General features: G+C 48.4%; 1 protein-coding gene across 6 annotated transcripts; it reads right to left on the reverse strand.

The window, feature by feature from the left end:
- Positions 1–3,388: 3,388 nt before the first annotated feature.
- LOC123121760 (serine carboxypeptidase 1) lies at positions 3,389–9,729 on the reverse strand. 6 transcript variants are annotated; one of them, XM_044541804.1, is made up of 6 exons: positions 9,543–9,729; positions 8,469–8,585; positions 8,089–8,204; positions 4,154–4,312; positions 3,959–4,066; positions 3,389–3,754 (listed from the first exon to the last, which is right to left on the reverse strand). In XM_044541804.1, the coding sequence occupies exons 3-6, from the start codon at positions 8,123–8,125 to the stop codon at positions 3,453–3,455; spliced, it is 606 nt and encodes a 201-aa protein (XP_044397739.1). In that variant the 5' UTR covers positions 8,126–8,204; positions 8,469–8,585; positions 9,543–9,729; the 3' UTR covers positions 3,389–3,452. The 6 variants fall into 6 exon arrangements, 1 of the variants encoding a protein (XP_044397739.1); XR_006459841.1 differs by lacking the exons at positions 8,089–8,204; positions 8,469–8,585; positions 9,543–9,729 and adding exons at positions 4,443–4,504; positions 4,589–8,082 and having other exon boundaries at positions 3,572–3,754; positions 4,135–4,312; XR_006459840.1 differs by lacking the exons at positions 8,089–8,204; positions 8,469–8,585; positions 9,543–9,729 and adding exons at positions 4,443–4,504; positions 4,589–8,082 and having other exon boundaries at positions 3,572–3,754; positions 4,135–4,347.
- Between the last annotated feature and the right edge of the window lie 5,677 nt (positions 9,730–15,406).

Below are 15,406 nucleotides of genomic sequence, written 5' to 3' on the forward strand. Positions count from 1 at the left end.
AAACATTGCAAAATTGTTGACCGGTGTACGCTAAATCAGTGTCCAGTTCAACGAATTACCTGCAGGGCGACCACTCTGTCATCCTAGCATGGAAAGCGTCCTGCACCGCTGGATCCTTGAGATAGGCAATAGTAGGATAATCGTTGCACAGATCATACCCGGGAAGCTGCACGCAATTTTAGAGAAACGTGACAGTTAGAAGATGATCACTAGTTTCACTTTGATAGAATTCCTTATTTAACACCGTGTCTAAATTTTATATCTTATTTGACATCGATAAATTATTTCTTTCCTATCGAATAATGAGTCTAAATTTTATGCCTTTTATGACTTTTTGTCTATTTTGAACCTAAATGACACCTGAAAATACCTCTTTGCCCCTCATATGTGTATGCTTGTGCGCGCGCGTGCATTCTGCTGTGTGTGTGTGAGCGTGCGCACGTGTGTTCTACTGATATTGCGTGTGTGCGCATGTGCGCATGTGCGTATGTGCTGCTGCGTGCCTGCGTGTTTGTGTGTGCGTGCGTGCGTGTGTGCTGCTGCACATGTTGCTCGGTGTGTGTTGTTGCGTGACTGCGTGTTTGTGTGTGCGTGCGTGCAGCTATGTGTGTGTTGATGCGTGGGTGTATTGTGCTGCATGCATGTGTGTTGCGTTCTTGTGTATGTGCTGCCGCTGCGTGTGTATGTGATGCCGCTGCGTGTGTGTGCTACTACTCCCATACTGATGTTATGTGTGAGCTACTGTCTCGCACGCGATATCACATTAGGGGCAAAAGGGTCTTCTCAAGTGTCATTTAGTTTTAAAATGAACGGAAGTCATAAAGGGCATAAATTTTAGACTTGTTGTTAGATAGGAAAAAAAAAGTTTTTCAGTGTTAAATAAGGAAACGAAATTTAAGATAGTGTTATATAAGAAATTGTTTCTTTCACTTTTGACTGGACAAGCAACTAAGAATTTGCTCCTTACATAGCCACTGGGGTGATACGCTCCGTCGGGCGCGTCGATGCAAATGGGAGCGTAGATGTTGTCCGCATCAATCTGGCCGGCGTCGAACGCGTCCCAGGCGCCGCTGCATGACCTGCGAAGTCACAGTGCTCGGTGACGTTGGCGTAGACCTCGTCCGACATCACCCCGTGGGTCCAGAAGACGTCGATCATCCCCTGATTGTTCCTCTTGTCGTTGAGATAAGGGTTGCCAACCTTGGCAAAAACAACAAATTCAACCTCTGAACGAAAAGAATTCACAAATTGAACTGTTTCTGAAAAAAATTCACTCCGCTGACCCTTTCGTGTAGTGCCCGACAGATAGGCGCCACACTGCACTATGTAGCTCTTGGCTGACAAGCATTACACTTCTAGCCAGCCTGGCACCCCGGGACCAAGCCAGGCCTCATTTCTAATTGTGCAGCGCCTAACAAAAAAATGCTACACTGCAATGTGCAACGCCTAACTCAAAGACGCTACATATAGACTAAGTAACACAGTGGATAGGAAGTTTTGAATACACTTAACAGTGCAACACCTACGATAAAGGCGCTGCACTATGAGGTTAATTAGCGCTGCTGCACGAGCGTAGTAGCTCAGATGCACGAAGGGGACAAGGAGGAAGGCGAGTTGGTACGGGACGTGGCCGAGGATAGAGCTGGTCCATTATACTCCATAGGTCCATGGTATGCTAGTCCAGTGTATGATTGTTCCGATCCGGCCGTGGTAGACTGGCAGACTCCCAACCCAACCCCAAGCTCGATATGAATAAGGCCAACTCCAACACATACCCATCTGGTCCGGTCCGCGTGTGTTCATTTTGGGTCATTCGGACAGACGACACAGCCAACGCGCGACCGCATCCGTAAAATCTGTATGTTTCGTGTCCGGCCCGTCCCATCCTCGACGAAAATTTGAGCGGCCTTTGCGGTCAAACGGACGCCCACGCATCCTCGCGCCGTCCGTTTCAGGCCCGCGTGTCAGCCATCCAACTACCTCCCACCGAGGCAGGCTCGTCGTCCGCATCATCTAGAAGCGCGATCATCCACTCCACCTCGCCGGGCGCATTCTCCATCTCCCCTCTGGTGCCCTTCCAGCCGTACGTCAGGGTGGATGACATGCGCCGACAAACCTACTTTTGCCGGTCGTGCTTGTAGGGCGCGCGTTGCGGTGTCTACGTGCTATAGCTGGACGTCAAGCAGGAGGTGAAGGAGAAGGCCATGGAGGAGGACCGGCCGCCCACCCCGGTATGGAACGAGGCGCTGCATGGGTAATCGAGGACATGGACGCGGCCACGATGCCATGCAGCCCACTGTCGATGCCGCCACCAGCACCGCAGGTGGTGAGGGCGCTGTGGTCACCAGCACCAATGTCTCTACCACCGCCGCCTGCGCAGTATGCCAGTCCATTTTGGTTTTTTAAGTTGCAATGCCTTTTTTTGAATTTCTTTAGTCTGTTGGCCATGTTTAGAGTTGGCCTAACGATACAAGCACGCATCACATGGCCATGTTTATTAGAGTCTGTTGGTTTCTTACGTTAACAATCTTTGCTAGTGAGAACCAATCTATGGTTGAGATGATTAGGTGGACAGTGGTATCCCCAACCCATCAGGGTTCAAATCCTGGTGCTCGCATTATTTCTGGATTTATTTTAGGATTTCCGGCGATGCACTTTCAATGGGAGGAAACGTTCCCGTCGACGACGAGGCGCCTACGGCGACTTCGTAAATTTCAAGATGATATGTCAGCTCAGTCTCTCGAAGATGCTCATAGGGATAGGGTGTGCGTGTGTGCGTTCATAGGGGTGAGTGTATGCGCGTGTATATGAACGCGTGTGTCTGTACTAATGCTAAAAAAAAATCTTTGCTAGTAGCACCTCGCATAAAAAGAAAAGATTTTCTCCACTCCGGGTAGCAAGGTCTCCAGCTCGGGCCGGACGGATTCGATGGTTCATCGGTCTCGCATGATCGCCACGAGTCGTTGACCGGTCCGCCCTGCCGGCGCGGGCAGCTGTGTGGTCACGCACGCCCTATTTCATTATCGCGTTCGAGTACGTACGTACAGCGTGAACATGCCTAGCTCATAGTGCAGCGCCTTCGTCATAACAGTGCAGCGCCGGTCTCTTAGGCGCTGCACTATAAAAAACTTTCTATCCACTGTATTACTAAGTTCATGTATAGCGCCTATTGTGTTAGGCGTTGCACAATCAGGGATAGGCCTGGCCTGAATCCGGGATACCACGCTGGCCAGAAGTGTAGCGCCTGTCAGGTGCTGCATAGTGCAGTGTGGTGTCTGGTTGTCAGGCGCTACACAAAAGGGTAAGTGGAGTGAAATTTTTTCAAAGACTGTTCAATTTATGAATTTTTTTCGTTCACGGGTCAAATTTGTCGTTTTTGCCGCCAACCTTCGACAGAAAAGAGTCCATTTAATATTCAGAAGATTTTTTGTCATCCGCCATGTTTCATATGACTATAGCTGGTAGTAAATTTGACCTACCAAGATGCCCTGAAGGTTTATGATGCTTCTGTTGTTGCATGTGTTGTGGAGTAGGATGGTAACGACGAGCTGTGGCGCGTAGTGGCCGGTGTAGCTCTCGTCGGAGATGTAGAAGGCGCGGTCCTTGTACTCCGGGAACCTCTCCAGCCATCTCACCAGGAAGACGTACGCGTCGGCGGCGGTTCGCTGGTCGCCACTGAGGTCGTAGTCCGCAGACGTGTTGGAGTAAGAGAATCCCACACCGGCTGGCGACTCCAGGAAGATCATGTTAGCCACTGCAATTATTTTTCACGAGCAAATTAGGGATTTCTTCTGTAAGCAGGCCCAAAGGGGAAGGATTAACGGGTAGAAGAAGCCATGGTTGGAACTTGGACTTGGTTATGGCTTCGTGCATCTTAGTTACGGAGAGGCCGGATGTAATGCTTTAAACCTTTTAAGTAATAAAACATCCTTTATTGAAAAAAAATTGGTTTACGTACCGCTGTTCCAGGCGTGCATGTTTCTGCTGAGCGTCCTGTTGTCTTCGGTTACACGGAACGGGCCCAGCTCCTGCATTGCTCCGTACCCCAGCGACGAGCACCCTGGCCCTGTGTGGACAAGTGTCAGTGTCACCATTGTCATGGAGAAATTTATACAAAGATATATGTCTAGTTACCGATTTATATAGCTCTAACCTCCATTGAGCCATAGCAGGAGTGGCTTCTCTGAAGCTGACTCCACGAGGTAGTAGAAGAGGGCGCGGCCGTTCTCCTCGTCGACGATCACGTACCCACCGTATTGGTCGAAGTCGACGCCCTCCGGCTGCCCCGGCAACGCTTGATCTTGTCGGACGCCTTCAGAGAGATGTACTAGTATATATTCACTTTATCTGTAATTTTAAAGTATAAACAAAAGTACAAAAATAAAAGTAAAAAGAAAACAGAAAACGTAAGATTTATTTTTTGGAGAGAAACCACACCCGACCTTTTATTAATTGATTTGAAGATGTACATAATTAGGAGGTTCCAAAAACCACACATAACGGCCTGGCACCAATTCAAGAGATGTTCTGGAGTAGCTATATTGTGTGCATCGAAATTTGCTTCACGTCTTTCATATCTAAAAGATACCTCCCCAGCCGTCATCTTCATTCGTCGTATTTCTTCTATTACCATTGAGCTCATGCCTCGGCTTCCTTCTTCGACGCTGCGTACCACATTTGCACAGTCTGACGCAACAACAGCCGCTCTTAAATTCAAGTCTTGCCGTAGTACGAGAGCTTCACGACAAGCCATGGCTTCAACGTATTCAGGATCAAGAACTCCATCATTAACCATCACCGAAGCTCCCATAAACAATCCCTCTTCCGATCTACTCCCTCCGCTTCAAAATAGATGACTTAACTTTATACTAATTTTAGTAGTACAAAGTACTAAAGTTAGTATAAAGTTGGGTCATTTATTTTGGAACGGAGGAAGTATAAATAGCAGCAGCTGCACTTGGTTTATTTTCTTTTGAAATTGCACCATCACAGAAAACGTAAGAAAAACATGACAAAGAGGCTGTGCCTCCTGAGCTTGTGGGCCGGCCCAGCTCTCTCGCCCTTCAGCTTGTTCCGAGGCCCGCAGCAAATAGGATTCGCCAGTATTGTGCTCGGCAATAAGAAGTCAATTCTGAGACGCAGCTGGACCGGGCCTGGCCAAGGTAGAATCTGCTCCGGAAAGGTTTGTAGTCCAGTCGATGGCGGATTAGGGTTCACCTCTGCCTTTATATAGATCGAGACGACACCGCCGCCGGCACATCTCATCCCCAATCCCCAATCACAACAATTGTTCGGCGGCGAGGGAACCGGCGATGGATAGTAAGGAGCACTTTTCCACCACCAAGAGACCTTTGTCGTTGAGGCAGTGCACCAACAAGCATCACATGCTGGTAGAGGAGGCGGTGACGGCGAAAAGGGGGCTTTTTTGTTGACGCCGTGCGCCGCCGCCAAACATAAACATATGGCGATGGAGGCGGCGACGACGGGCGAAAACGGCGTTTTTGCGCTGAGGCCATGCTCCACCACCAAACCTAGTCCGGTGGAGGACGCAGCGACCGTCGAGAAGGGCACTTTTTCGCTCACCACCAACGCGCCGGAGGATGCGGTGACCGGCGAGGATGGTCCGTTGAGGGCATGCCCTCTCAAAAGGAAGTCGGCCGGGGCATGCGAGGCGTTGAACATGTTCCCGGCGCATGCGGGGGCGTCGGACATCTTCCTGGGGCTGCCGAGGGCGGCCGATTGGGCGGGCCTACTCACCCTGGACCTCATCCCGGAAGACGGCGAAGCTCTAAGGAAAAGAATCAAGGAGACGCTGCTAACCTTCCTTGAGTCGAAAGCGTTGACATCAAAGCAATTGGAGGAGGCGATCGACAGGATCGTGGAAGAGTCAAAGCCCGAGGCTGCGTCTGTCGCCGCCCCAGGCATGGTTCGGCTGAAAGATGATGACATCCGCTTATTTTTGTCTTGCCCAATGATCCCCACCGTTGACAAGATCCTTGGCATTGAAGCCGGCGGGATCTTCCCGGTGGGGTGGATGGATGAAAGAAAGAAGTTTCTTGACGAGATTTGTCAGGTCAAGAACAAGAAGCTCAGCTTTGAAGTCGGGATGGAGGACAAGGTCCGTGTTGATTTGCTCACCAGGGGCTATGTTGAGGTACAGAAAGAGTATGTGGGGATGGGTTCTGATGACGAGGAATCTGAAGATGATGAATGTTCTTGCCCCTACAGTCCCTATGATGAGAAGAACCCCGGAGGTGTAGTGCTGTTGATCTGAGATTGAAGCATCCAAATTTTCTATATGAGTTTATTGAACTATATCCATGTCACTGCTACTTGTTTATCTATGTATATGTAGGCCATGTTTACCATGACCCACCCTCTTTGTATGCTGCAATAATGGTGTTAGCCTTTATTTGGATGACTTTTGATTTCACTGTCCTTGTTTATTTGCTTCATATCCCCTCCAAAGTCACCGTGGGATCTCAGCATGCCAGATTTTCACTCAAACCTATTTATTTCAAACATCATTTGGGGTTGCGGACTGCTTTTACCCTGAGTTGTGCTTCTCCCTCCCGTTGCTGCTAGTTAGTGGAGTGGGCTCTGCGTTTTTGTGAACGTGGAAAAAAATCGGTCGGTCACCTGGCCTGACATGGAGAGTTGTGCCCGCAGTTTAGATGCGGCCGGGCCGGCTCAGATGTGTTGTGATCGTCAGTTAACATCCTGCGGGAGTTTTTTTTATTAGGGGAACTTGCCGCTTTTATTCAAACCAAGTCTGGAATCTCATCCGAAATTACATCTAAAATAAAGTCTGGTGGTGATCCCACCCAAACGTCACACCTCTCTTCTCCTACACCTACTTTAGCTAATTTATGCGCGGCAATATTCCCAGAACGCCTAATCCACTCAACTCTAAACTCGGCGAACGAGTTGAGCATCTCTTTGATCTCCTGTATCCAAGGCCCTACTGCAGAAAGGTTCCTTGTTTGCTGATTGAGCATGTGCACCACCGTGTTATTGTCCAGCTCCACATGTACTTTCGTAGCATGTGTTGCGATTGCCAACTGAACCGCTCTCCGGCAAGCAAGAACCTCCACAGCTTCTGGATCAACGTTGTGTGGGAAGAACTGACAGGCTGCTCCCAGAAAAGCTCCGTGATGGTTCCTCAACACTGCCCCTCCACCACCTTTCTCTCCAAAGCGTGAAACTGCTCCATCAGAGTTAATTTTGACCAGTGTTCAGGAAAGCGTTTTTAAGCGATGCTTAAGCGCGATTAAGCGCTGAGCGATGGCAAAGCGCTTCGCTTTTGCCCTAAGCGGTAGATTAAGCGTTTTTTATTTAAATTTGACCAAAATTTGGCAATTTTTGTACTACTTCTGCTGGTCTGCTTGTGCAATAATGGCAATATGCTATTTATCTTATTACTAGGCTATGTTCAAGAACTATTTCCTTCATATTTTGGCAAAATTCTGTCCACATGATATCTGTTAGGTTACGTCTATTTGAACTGAACTGCATTTTAGTTGTTATTTTGCTTGCTATGCGAACCTGATATGTATTTGCTGTTGTGTGAACTGTATTCCAGATGCTACTTCAATTACCCATGTGCCATGCTTCCTATTTTCATGTGTATATCATTCAAAATCTGTCAAATTCTAGCCAATTTCAAAAAACGCTTAAGTGTGATTAAGTTGCGCTTAAGCGCTCATTGCTCTAAGCTGTGGCCTTCCACTTCGCTTACGCTTTCCGCTTTCTTGAACATTGCACAGACTGCAAACCAAAATATTTCTTACAGGACCGATTCAAACGGAGCACCTTTGTACGCAATTTAGAATCCAACCGTGTTGAAGAAAGTAAACATACTGTAAACAACTACGACAGAGCTTAGCAACATTGTATGAAGTTCATACTACATTCATTAGCCTTTAGAATTGCTAAAAAAAAGCAAATCTGCATACTGCAGACAAGTAGCATCTTAATTTTGAAGTCAAAGCAGAAGAATATACGAATGAGCATACAATCAAATATTGCTAGAGTTAATAAGAGTAAATAAGATATGTGACTGCACATATACATAGAAAGAGAACATACATGCGCCGGTCAATTGAATCGTCACCGAGTGTGGCATAAAACTTGTCAACTCTTTCACGGACTTTCACCCCGAGCACAACCAGCTCGCCGGGAATGGTGGTATACCTGAAAAGCTCCTGTGACAAACAAAAGAAGCATCGCCTTAGATACTTTCTCTATCCAGTTATTACTTCATATTACACCAGATCTCTCTCTGGAGATCTGGTCAGAATGTCCTAGCTATTACTCCCTCCGTAAAGAAATATAAGAGCGTTTAGATCACTAAAATAGTGATTTAAACACTCTTATATTTGTTTACAGAGGGAGTACTTCATACAAATGACAGCTCACGAACGCTCCAGTAGCGCTCAGTTAACTCTACTCTCAGCATGGCAACTTACATCCCTGTGAACCCTTGGGTTGTCCAAGAACTCATTTATCCTTCGTAGGTCAGCAAGCGCCCTGGAGAGCTTCTCCGGGAGGGGGCAATGGTTGGGGTTACCTGCTTCCCACAGAGCCTACAAAATTGCCGAACAGCAGCACATCACAGTGGGATCAGTTTGCAACCACAGATACTCAGAAACACGGATCAGTGTTTCTCTTTCTTATTCCAATTGGGAAATCATATTACACAACTAACAAATTAGACGAACAAGACATGTAGATAGCTAGGAACCAAGAGAGAACGGGTTAATGGCTAACATACCACTTCAAACCAATTATATGGAAATTCAGGAATGAGGTACTGGGAGTGCAAATGGCACTCGGGGCATAAAAACTTCATAGTTAATAGAGTAAACAGGGGATCAGGGATACTAAGAATCAAGTGATCATTACAAATGCAATCATATGAAGAATAATGGCATCAAAGCTCCATAAATCAGCGGAAACTTAAACAAACTTGTCAGGATCTAGAAGGAGATCCACTGGATTTATTTAACACTAAAACATCACCAATTGAGAGGGAAATTTGGGGATTGGTCTAGGGTTTGTATTGCTGGATGAAGGGGAAAGTAGTGCGGCACGCCACAGGCGGCTTTAGGGTTCATCCCAATTACAATGGAGATGGATCCGATGCGGTGAACCTTTATACTTGGTGGTGAGCTGTCAGATGGATGATCAACGGCTCTTGTATCTTCAGGCAATTGGAAACAGGGGATAACTCTGTGCATCTTCAGGCTCTTATAGGTTGCAGCCTGACAAAACTAAACGAAAGATTTCCTATCTGAAAACAACCACCAACTAAACGGAAACCAGGTCCACCTATATACGAACTATAACAAATCCAACCGACAGGTTCCAAATCCAAACATCTCGGGAGAGAGAGAGCACATCAAACCCTACTAGAGGGGCTTTCTATCAGATCGATCCATAACAAGTAGACTTCCATGGCCAGATCAAAGCACGACACCGAAACAAGGGTTTCCTAGCCAGATCCGTCCGCGAACTTCGACCTAGAAGTTGGTGAGAAATACCTTCTCTACAGCCGCAGTGGCGTCGGCGAGGGCGGCGGCGAGGGCGGCGGCGAGGGCGGGACCGAGCTCGGCTCCGCGGCGATGGGAAACCCATGTCTACCTCTCGCGGCAGCCATCTGAGAAAGAAAAAGGGACTAGATATTGGGAAGTGTTTGGGCCCGGTGCGCCGGCAGGAGCGCTCGGCCGGTCGCTTCCCTTTTTCACGCGCGGGACACGCTGGCAGGCGCGCGCTTAATTAACCCAAACGTTTTTCACTTTTATTTTCTTTTTTCTTTGCTTCTTCTTCCTTCTGCCAGCCGTCTGACCCCATCTCGTCTCCCCCATTGTAGCGCGTGGAGCAGCTCGCCGTCGGCCATGGATATAGATTGCAGCTCCGCTCGCCTTCCCACCTCCTTTTTCTTCCTTCTCCCTCTCTTCCCTTTTCCTCCCCCTCTCTTCCCTTTTTGTTGCAACCGGCGACAGGCAAAACGCCGGGAGGACCGAGGTGCCCGTGCTACAACCATGGCCACGGGGAGGAGCTGCAACCGCGGTACTGGGAGAGTTGCAAACGGTGTTTTCCCGTGCTACAACCATGGACACAAAAAGCTACATCCAGTGGATAAAAAAGCTTCAACCAGACAACAAAATACAAGAAAAGTTACAACCGTTTGACAAAAAGCTTCAACCTGCAGATGAAAAAGCTTCAACCAGAGATTGAGAAATCTTCCTCGACGACGGCCATGGCGTCTCTCTGTGATTTTTGCTGCAACCGAACGATAGAGGAAGATTTCACCCAGGCGCTGCTCAAAACGAAAAAAGTTTCAACCGTGTCATTTTTTTGCTACTACCGTCAGTGTGTTTTGCTACATCCATTCATGAAGCTGTGGTGCTTTTTTACGACTGAGATGTGACCGGCGACGACGACGAAGACGACATTTTTGTTGCAACAACCTTGTTTTTTGCTACTACTGGAGACTTGTTTTTGCTACATCCATTCACCAGGCCATGGTGCTTCAAGCGCGGCGACGAGTTCCGACGGCGTTTTTGCTACAACCGTCTTTAAATTTTGCTACGTCCATTCACGGATTAGCTGCAACCGCGGCGAGTGTTGCATGCGTCAATGGCCGGCGGCGGCGGAGTTGCGACGGCTTTATCGCCCAATTGCGGCCGACGGCATGGCGGTGTTGCATGGCCACCAAGCTACATCCGTCGCCGGGCGGAGCTGCAACCCAGAGCAGCTGTTGCATGGGTAGAGCAAGGGAAAAGGGCGGCGGCCGGCGGCGAGGACGGCCGGCGAGGGTGCCGACCGGCGACGAGGACGGCCGGCAAGGGCACCGACCGGCGACGAGGGCGCTGCGGTGCTGCTTCAAGCTCGGGCAGGGTGTCTGGCGGCGCTCGGGGCGTTCAGTTTTTCAGAAGAAAACGACTCGCAAGAAGGACGAAGCACTGGGACAGATCTGATGGCTTTAAGCGCCTGCATCGGACGGCTGAAGCTGGACCGGCCCAACTGTTGGGCCGGCGCGCCGGCGCCTAGCGTCCCCCCTAGATATTAGCATGACACCGAGATAGAAATAGGAAGAGAATGTTTCCACGCGGAGGATAGTTAAGGAGAACACGGCGAACCGGAGGCGGTGGGCGGAGGGCGATGCGTGGGACGGCGGGAGGCCGGTCACGGAGGCGGAGGGCAGGCGGAGGGCCAGGGCGGAGTCGGAGGCGGAGCGCGAGACGGAGATGACTTGGGCTGGTTCGGGATTAAGACTAAATAATTCTCTGTGTTGTGGGCCGGAACGGCGTTAACGAGTTGGGCCAGCGGTTTTTCTTCTTTTCGTTTCTGAAAGCGTGTGTGACGCCGCGAGAGTTTTTTTAGACAAACTCGCGAAACTTTATTCAACCGTCACAATGTTTATAGGGACTAACAAAAGATCGCCGGGCTGGCCTAACCAGACATGGCGACCGGTCCCCAACATTAACGCATGTTTCGCGAGATTGTGGGCCTCAAAGTTCGAGGTCCGAAATTCATGGCTAAAAATGCAAGTAGTAAAAAAACTAGCTCTCTCCGTTATTTCATGCACCACTGCTCCGTAAGATGCTGTTGTTCCTTCTCTGATTGCCTCCACCGCTGCCATACAGTCCAAAGTGATGAAAACTTTATGCTCGTAAAGATCCTCAGCAAGCGCCGTTGCTTCGCTGTTAGCGAGTACTTCCAGAACCTCCGGGTCTTCTATGTTTCTGAATATGACTGTCGACGCCCCCAGATATATCCCAGCTATATCGTGACAAACCGCTCTCACAGCACCAAAACCACCTGAACGTGACACGGCAGCATCAACGTTAATTTTAACATGATCCTCCGGTGGAGGCAGCCACTTGACTGGGCGAATAGTTAGTGCAGCCACCGTCCTCTCAACAGGCTTCCGTATTTGCTTCAACTCTGCGATGTAGCTAGTAATGAAACCGTGAGTTGAGAAAGGAGTTTTGTAAATGCCTTCATGGATTATCTTTCTCCTCGCTGCCCAAATAGCCCATAGTGTAACAATCATGGTAGTAAACTCCTCGTGAGGAAGTGATTCACTCATCAGAAACAACCATCTCTTGGCTTGTTCATCTCTATGTAAGCACATATGTTGCATCATGTCTTCATTTGATAGAGCCCACATGCAGCTGGCGTAGTTGCAGTCAATCAGAGAATGGCGCCAGACTAGTAGAAAACAGGGCTTTGGTTCGGGCCTGGCCAGCCCATTAGTCCCGCTTCAGTCATGAACCGGGACCCATGGGGGCATACGTCCCGGTTCGTGAGCCCAGGGGGCCGGCCGGGGCCACGTGGGCATTGGTCCCGGTTCGACTGGACCCATTTGTCCCTGTTCCAGGCACGAACCGGGACCAATGGTCCTCGCTCATGGCCCACATACATTTGTCCCGGTTCATGGCTTGAACCGGGACAGAAGGGGGGCTTTAGTCCCGGTTTCAGCCACGAACCGGGACAAATGAGTTGCCTAGCTCCACAGTGCTTAACTAGCAGAGCACTCCACAGTGCTCTATTTTTTCTGGCCGGCGTGGGAAGGGCATTTGGGTGCGCTCTAGCTCACCTCCTATGCACATGAGGTGTTCGATGAAATGCCCGAGCCACACTAGTTAAGCTTTCTCCTCTCGAAGCTCGACCTCCAAGCTCCATTTTCCCCAAGATTTGCATAGGTTTAGCGATCCGTCACGTCCTGTCCCCGTCTTCACCGCCGTCGATCGCCCGCGCCGATCTCGTCGCCGGCACCACCGTGGTGAGCCTATTGTTCTTATCTTCTTTCTGAAAGAAAAGAATTCTTACTTTAGATAGATACTTGTCTAATTTTCTTACTTTTATTATTTCTTGTCAATGAGAACTATGTATGTACATTGGTTTTAATGTGATGATGAACTTCTATTAATTTGGTCACTTATCTATCCACGATATTCTGTAATGGTTTTTGACACACTTAATTATATATAATGCACGCAGATGAACCGGCAATGGATGTATGGTGACAGACACACCTCCGAGTACGTTAAGGGCGTGCATAATTTTCTCAAAGTGGCTGAGGCCAACAAGCAGAATGGTTTTATGTGCTGTCCATGCCCTATATGTGGGAATATGAAGTCTTACTCTGACTGGAAAATCCTTCACGGCCACCTGCTTTATAAGGGTTTCATGCCACACTATAATGTTTGGACCAGGCACGGAGAAATAGGGGTTATGATGGAAGACGGCGAAGAAGAAGAGGACGATGACAACTATGTGCCCCCTGAATACGGTGATGCTGCAACGGGGGAAGCTGCTGAAGATCAAGAGGAACCAGACGATGTGCCCGATGATGATGATCTCCGCCGGGTCATTGTTGATGCAAGGACACAGTGCGAAAGTCAAAAGAAGAAGCTGAAGTTCGATCGCATGTTAGAGGATCACAAAAAAGGGTTGTACCCCAATTGCGAAGATGGCAACACAAAGCTCGGTACCATACTGGAATTGCTGCAGTGGAAATCAGAGAATGTTGTGCCTGACAAAGGATTTGAGAAGCTGCTGAAAATATTGAAGAAGAAGCTTCCAAAGGATAACGAATTGCCCGACAGTACGTAAGAAGCAAAGAAGGTCGTATGCCCTCTAGGATTGGAGGTGCAGAAGATACATGCATGCCCTAATGACTGCATCCTCTACCGCGGTGCGTACGAGGATTTGAACGCATGCCCGGTATGTGGTGCATTGCGGTATAAGATCAGACGAGATGACCCTGGTGATGTTGACGGCGAGCCCCCCAGGAGGAGGGTTCCTGCCAAGGTGATGTGGTATGCTCCTATAATACCATGGTTGAAACGCCTGTTCAGAAACGAAGAGCATGCCAAGTTGATGCGATGGCACAGAGAGGACCGTAAGAAAGACGGGAAGTTGAGAGCACCCGTTGACGGGTCGCGGTGGAGAAAAATCGAGAGAAAGTACTGGGCTGAGTTTGCAGGTGATCCAAGGAACATATGGTTTGGTTTAAGCGCGGATGGCATTAATCCTTTCGGGGAGCAGAGCAGCAATCACAGCACCTGGCCCGTGACTCTATGTATGTATAACCTTCCTCCTTGGATGTGCATGAAGCGGAAGTTCATTATGATGCCAGTTCTCATACAAGGCCCTAAGCAACCCGGCAACGACATTGATGTGTACCTAAGTCCATTAGTTGAAGAACTTTTACATCTGTGGAATAGAAACGGTGTATGTGTGTGGGATGAGCACAAACAGGAGGAATTTAACCTGCACGCGTTGCTGTTTGTAACCATCAACGATTGGCCCGCTCTCAGTAACCTTTCAGGACAGACAAACCAGGGATACCACGCATGCACGCACTGTTTAGCTGACACCGAAAGTATATACCTGGACAAATCCAGGAAGAATGTCTACCTGGGCCATCGTCGATTTCTTCCGACCAACCATCAATGTCGAAAGAAAGGCAAGCATTTCAAAGGCGAGGCAGATCACCGGAAGAAGCCCGCCATGTGTACCGGTGATCACGTACTTGCTACTGAAGGAAATATGCCCTAGAGGCAATAATAAAGTTATTATTTATTTCCTTATTTCATGATAAATGTTTATTATTCATGCTAGAATTGTATTAACCGGAAACAAAATACATGTGTGAATACATAGACAAACAGAGTGTCACTAGTATGCCTCTACTATACTAGCTCGTTGAATCAAAGATGGTTAAGTTTCCTAGCCATAGACATGAGTTGTCATTTGATTAACGGGATCACATCATTAGAGAATGATGTGATTGACTTGACCCATTCCGTTAGCTTAGCACTTGATCGTTTAGTATGTTGCTATTGCTTTCTTCATGACTTATACATGTTCCTATGACTATGAGATTATGCAACTCCCGTTTACTGGAGGAACACTTTGTGTGCTACCAAACGTCACAACATAAATGGGTGATTATAAAGGTGCTCTACAGGTGTCTCCGAAGGTACTTGTTGAGTTGGCGTATATCGAGATTAGGATTTGTCACTCCGATTGTCGGAGAGGTATCTCTGGGCCCACTCGGTAATACACGTCACTATAAGCCTTGCAAGCGTTGTAACTAATGAGTTAGTTGCGGGATGATGTATTACGGAACGAGTAAAGAGACTTGCCGGCAACGAGATTGAACTAGGTATTGAGATACCGACGAGCGAATCTCGGGCAAGTAACATACCGATGACAAAGGGAACAACGTATGTTGTTATGCGGTTCGACCGATAAATATCTTCGTAGAATATGTAGGAGCCAATATGGGCATCCAGGTTCCGCTATTGGTTATTGACCTGAGAAGTGTCTCGGTCATGTCTACATAGTTCTCGAACCCGTAGGGTCCGCACGCTTAACGTTCGTTGAC

The sequence above is a fragment of the Triticum aestivum genome, chromosome 5D (genome assembly GCF_018294505.1).
Source record: "Triticum aestivum cultivar Chinese Spring chromosome 5D, IWGSC CS RefSeq v2.1, whole genome shotgun sequence".
NCBI lineage: Eukaryota > Viridiplantae > Streptophyta > Magnoliopsida > Poales > Poaceae > Triticum > Triticum aestivum.